This window comes from Lithobates pipiens, unplaced genomic scaffold (genome assembly GCF_037356315.1).
Source record: "Lithobates pipiens isolate NorthernLeopardFrog02 unplaced genomic scaffold, aLitPip1_a1.2 Scaffold_25, whole genome shotgun sequence".
In the NCBI taxonomy this organism is placed as follows: domain Eukaryota; kingdom Metazoa; phylum Chordata; class Amphibia; order Anura; family Ranidae; genus Lithobates; species Lithobates pipiens.
The window spans coordinates 132,150,077-132,156,076 of NW_027507787.1; the positions used below are offsets into that span (position 1 = coordinate 132,150,077).

Consider the following 6,000-nt stretch of genomic DNA (forward strand, 5'->3'; position numbering starts at 1 on the left):
CTGGTCTCATAACCCTGTCAGCACTGAGTATTTTTGTGTTTGATTTTCTTTTAAATCAGTACTCTACTAACATAAAATACAGATCTTTGTAAAAAAACTTTTTTTTTTAAGCAAAAAGCTGTTTGAATTTAAACTTATATTTAAAACAATTTTCTGCTAAGCAACAGACAATAATAGAAACCTTTAAAAATTCTAAATGGCAGCAGAACTTTGGAAAATCACAGCTTTAGCGTTGATGTTATGTTCATAAATATTTATGTGTTTCGTGCATGTTAAAAGATATGCTGCTCCTGAGCATTGCACAAAACGATGACAGGTTAACAAATTCACACCCTCGAATGAGCCACTTTCATCCAGCTTAACCTTATGTGATCTGGAATGCAAAAAATAATAACACATCATAATTACTACACTGACCTACTGGAGTATCTTCAGAAAGGCTTAGAAGGGCCATGTTCCCATTGGTGCTTCCAGGTCCGTTGTCATAAAAAGAAGGAGCATAATTGGTTTGCACTGCAATACATAAAAATTAACACCAATTTGAACTCACACACATGCTAGAAACAGAAATTCAAATAAGTACATCTATGGCACTGTCAGAAGCTAACAAAAGCTCAGTTCTTCCAGCACCTTAATCCAATGAATGCACTTAGATTAAAAGAATCCTCTCAGAGTACAATATCAGGATTACAGGTTTGGCTAAAACTACAGGGGGAAAAACCTTGGGGGGGGGGGGGGGGGGGGGATAATTGCAAAATAAACGGTATAGCCGGGCAAGGCAACAATTGTGGGGTGCATCACTAAAGGAATATTTACTATGTAGAATTTAGTTTGACTTCATTTAGAATACTGTATCCAGTTCTGAAGGCCTCACTCAAAATAATTGATAAGACAGAATAGTCTAGAGACGGACAACACAAATGGCGAAAAGGGGGCATGAATGAAACCTGAAAGAGTTTAGTGTTATTAAAGGTTTGGCTTTTTTTTTTTAATAACAAACATGTTATACTTACCTGCTCTGTGCAGTGGTTTTGCACAGACCAGCCCCAATGCTCCTCTTCTCGCGTCCTCCACTGGCACTCCTGGCTCCTCCCTCTAGACCAGTGCCCCCAATAGCAAGCCACTTGTTATGGGTGCACTGGTGCATGCTTGCACTTGAGCCCTGCTTTATGTGTCCATAAGAAACATAGACCCGTGGTTCAGCCCCGCCTCAATTTTCTCCTCATTGATTCACTGGCTGTGATTCACAGAAGTGGGAGCCAATGACTCCTGCTGCTGTCTCAGCGAATGAGGAGAGGGAGTCCCAAGACAGTAGAGGCTCTCAAATGAGCTAAGATCAAGAACAGGATTGTATGACCTCAAGCTAGCAAAAGCAAGGTTCAAAACTAACCTCCGAAATTATTATTTCACCAAAAGAGTAGTTGATGCTTTAAAGCAGACTTCCAACAGAGCTAATGAGTCAATCAATAGTAAGTGAAGAGAACCTGTAGCCAGATTATTCATTTCAACAACAATCTTTTCATACAATTACACTTGCATGTAATGTATTAAAAGCATGTGATTTGCCAGTATAATCCTGTCTTGTGTAGACATCCAAAAGCCCTGAGACAACTTATTGGATGCTGCTACATCTTGGATGTGATGTCAGAAGCCCCAGCACACACTTAAGTGACACATAAAAGGCTATATAGCAAGTCATAGGGAGGTGTTCAGATGCTGGGCTAGCTTTTAGGTTGGTGGCGGTACCTTCAAACATGTTTGGGATAAACATTTGTTAACACATTTTGTAAAGCACTACCCAAACTGTTGGTGCTATATACATCCTGTATAATAATAATAATAATAATAATAATACAAAAATGTTACCTTTGAAAGAGAAATAGTAAGGTATCAAGTAAGACTGAAAAAGTTAACATATGTACCCAACTTCTCCACTACCCTAATGTTAACAGGCACCACAACCCATATGGGGAAAAAAATGGGAAAACCCTAAACACCATAGGAGCTTAGCTCACATCAGCTATAACAATGAAGCAATTATAAATGATTTTTCTTTTTAAAATAACAAACATGGTATACTTACCTGCTCTGTCCAATAAAATTGCACAGAGCAGCCCCAAACCTCCTTTTCTCAGGTCCCCCAATGGGGCTTCCGGCTCATTCTCTTCTCAGTGTGCCACTATAAGAAGCCATTTCCTTTTATGGCACACCTGTGGGCTTGATCTCGAGCTGTGCTACCTATGTCCTATGCCCATGGCTCCTGCTGATATCAATCTGCCCTGTGAGGAGGGAGCTATTAGAGAGAGCAGCTGCTCTTGGGCACAGATCTGGATCAAGATCGGACACAGGTAAGTATAATGGGGGGGAGGCACTCGAACAGCACACAATAGTTTTTACCTTAACGCAGAGAATGCTTTAAAGAGAAACTCCATCTTTCCACACATTTTACATAGTTTGTTTGGACCAAGCCAATGGTTAGATGGCTAGTTGTGCAGTATAAACTGTAATTGCGGCTACATACAGCATACCGCACTGTTCCCGATGCGATGCGAGACTTCATATCTCATACCCAGAGCACAGACAAGTCTACTGCAGTGATGCTCAGCCACTCAGATCAAGCAATGTATTCTATCAATGAATACAAAGCAGAGGACTCAGTAAAACAGAGGAAGCTTTGGAAATTAAATGATAGAATACATTGCTTGATCTGAGCGGCTGAGCGGCGCTGTGGTAGACTCTTCTGTGTTCCAGGTATGAGCTAGTAAGTCTCAGCTCGCACCCAGAACACAGTGCTGTATGTAGTTGCAGCTACATACAGTTTATACTGCACAACCAGCAGCCTCACAGGTTAGTGAGGGACATAGTTGGCCCAAACACATTATGTAAAGTGTGTGGAAAGATGGATATTTTCTTTAAGGTAAAAAGCCTCAATGTGTAACTAGAAACTTCAGGGCCCCAGTGGAAGAAACCATGAAGGGTCCCCCTGACCCCCAGCTGGGGCCCTTTCCCTCCCAGCCCATGGTCCTTTACTCCCATTCCCTTTATTATGATCCTGGAGGACCCTTTCACATGTTCTGCAGAGGGCCCACTTCCTGCTGCCTTGCCCCCCCCCATGGTGGTAGAACACCAGGGCCTATTTGAAAGTGCAACCTATGTGACCCTGGTGGTTCTGCCACTTGTGTCAGTAGTATTTTATTTTTGTTATTTTGTTCTTTATTATTTTTTACTATTACATAAAAAAACATTTTACAATTTTTTTAATTTTTATTTTAGGAGCCACGTTGGGAATCTTTGGTGAAATATCAGGGGTCTAAAATGTTTCATCTTTGAGACAGAGAAAGGAGATTGAGGACACAGCCCTCAATCTCCATCTCTGCAGCCTCAGTTGCACAGAATGAATTGATGGGAATAGCTCTGTATAGACCTTTATTCTCAAACTGAAGCATAATAAATACAGTTTACTATGCTGAAGTTATGAATGGACACACGAGTGATCGGTACTGATCACTTACTGTGTTCATTCAGAAAAAGAAGGGCCCAGTAAATTACATATTTACCAACCCCTTCCCCGCCCTCCATCCTGAATAGATTCCCTGCAGCAGCTAGGGGGAGAGGGGATGGGACAAAGGAAGAACATTGGAGCCAAGTAGATGAAAGAAAGGAGTAACAGGGACAAGAGGGGGGGGCATATAGAGGAACCGATGCCCACCATTTTCCTCCTGCCTGCAGGAGGGAGAGGCGTAGAAGCAGACTTTCAGGTTGCTTTGCAGCAGCTGCAGGAAAAAGATGGAGGGCATCAGTTCCTCTATTTGCCATCCCTAGTGCCCCTCCAGCCAGTTGTAGAACAGAGGAGCTGCACAGGCCCCCTAGAGCATGGGACTGAGTAGCAAATGTGATCCTGTGACCCCTGTAGTTACGCTCCTGGCCTTATGCCTTTAGAACCACTATAATGATATCAGGCAATACAAACTCACCACCACCTACTGTATGTGTCCTCTGGTTACCTGGTGGGATCCAAGGGAAAACTTTTGTAGCCACTGGGATTATGGGGTGAAAATCCCCACTCTCTGCGATGTACAGTAAGTGACCTAATATGAAAGAAGTAGATGTTTAGGATATGTATGTAATACTGGGGACTCTGTGATGTTAATTGAGGTCTACCAAATGTTCCATCAACACGTCAGTATGTCCAGTGCATCATGTCAGTATGTCTTGGTGCATGTCTAGTTCACGAGCTTTCAATCACCCCAGTTTTTCTAGAGAGGTCGGCTGAATTTGTACTATAACTATCGAGCAAACCCATACATAAGCTTCTGGAATTATGTTGGAGAGACTAAAATAAAAACACAGGCCACACCCAGATCTATAGATTTTTTTTTTTTTCCCTGTTCGGCACACTACTTTTTCTCTTTCTTTACTGCTAGCTCTATCATTAAGTTTCATAGTAATATTCTGTTTTACCAATAAGCATATGACAATATACTTTACGAACAAGCTCATGTAATTTAATGTATGTGATACATCAAATATAACTGCCCATTAATTGAAAAATGAATGGACCTGTGCTTCTGTAAGTGGTAAGATATTTGTCTGCCGCCAGTTTACACCTGTATCTAAAAGTTACATTAATTTTCAAAAGCCATAGTGAACAAGGATAAAAAAATATTATTTTACATAATACAGCCCAGTCATTTTAAAATACTGTATAGGGCACAGAAAGGTATGTTTTTAGTTTTTTCTCATAATAGAATTTAAGCATAGTTTATAGTGTGTATGTCTACTAAAATTAAGTTTAATATACAGTAAAGTATAAATACTAATATCCTGTAAACTATAGACAGGTAAAAATGCCAGAAAAAGCACCTGATTTACAAAAGCAGTAAAATCATAATCAATCATGAAGTGTTTTTTCGAGCATGAATTTTCAGCAATTTACTTTAATAAAAAAAAAAAATACAGATATGTAATAACTGAATGCATAATAGCAGGCACTTTGTTTTAAAATAACAAACTCTTGGGTGCTGTCCTTTTAAATAGTTACATTAAGAGACTGAAAACTAAATACAGTTAAAAGTAGAAAAAAAAAAGAAACACATTAGTACAATAAAGGGTATAAGCAATTTCAACTGACTATTTTAGTATCTGTTAGGAATAAGAATGTTTATTGGGTTATGATATTGTCAGCTATTTAAGAATACCTGCTAAGTTTTTACTTTATCCTTAAAATACCCCGTTGCTAATAAGTGACGCCTTGCACATGGATTTGCCTAAGTATGACAGAAGATAGGGTTCGGGCAATAAGGTTTTCACCTGCTTTAGGGGAGCACAGGCCCCTCAAACTAAGGACGTTAAAACCCATTACAAAACACAGGCTTAACAAAGATGGATTAGTTCTTGGCATGAGAGCCCGTATGTTTCTCTCTGTCGTACATTGGTGAAATAAAATAATTTTACTTACCTGCTAGGCATAGATGAAGAAAAGAGGGTATAAGTTGCCAGGCATTCTTCATTGCCAGAGGCAGACTTGTCACTCTTTCTCCGGGCGCTGTGTAATAATTTCACTTTACAGATCTGTAGTTGTTCGTGCCATTCAGGACAATGTAAGGGCTCTCTATGCAGGGGGAGGTAACAGATGTTAAGATGCTAATCCGATGACACGTCTTATTTTTCTCCTTCCTACTATCTAATTAGACCAATTAACAAGCAAGTAGCTGAGGGATTTTTTTTTCTTTTATTAAGGAAAATGTTGAATTCACAAGTGGGATATTATTTTTAAATATACTCCAGCTTTTAATAGCCCAGATTTATGAAGTACCTACAGTATGGTTATTATGAATCAATCTTCACGTGAAGAAATAAAATGTGATGTATGCAGCGAGGGGCTTAGTTCATTAACACTATGCAGGAGCTGAAAAATTCACAGATGAGAAATCACTTTAGAAAAAAAGATTGGAGGGTAGGGTTAAATGGATAAGATGGGCAGGCTTAAGTAACCCACAG

At 39.7% G+C, this 6,000-nt stretch overlaps 1 protein-coding gene across 4 annotated transcripts in view; it reads right to left on the reverse strand.

The window, feature by feature from the left end:
* CDHR1 (cadherin related family member 1) overlaps window positions 1–5,622 on the reverse strand; it is a 265,262-nt gene extending 259,640 nt beyond the window's left edge. Inside the window, exons 1-3 of one of the 4 annotated variants that reach the window (XM_077454893.1) lie at window positions 5,459–5,621; window positions 4,005–4,088; window positions 418–513 (exon numbers count right to left, since the gene is read on the reverse strand). In XM_077454893.1, coding sequence (XP_077311019.1) covers window positions 418–513; window positions 4,005–4,088; window positions 5,459–5,510 — 232 coding nt within the window. In that variant the 5' untranslated portion in view covers window positions 5,511–5,621. Of the gene's footprint in view, window positions 1–417; window positions 514–3,974; window positions 4,089–5,458 lie in introns of all 4 variants that reach the window. The other 3 variants (XM_077454892.1, XM_077454895.1, XM_077454894.1) reach the window with 3 other exon arrangements.
* Window positions 5,623–6,000: the final 378 nt, after the last annotated feature.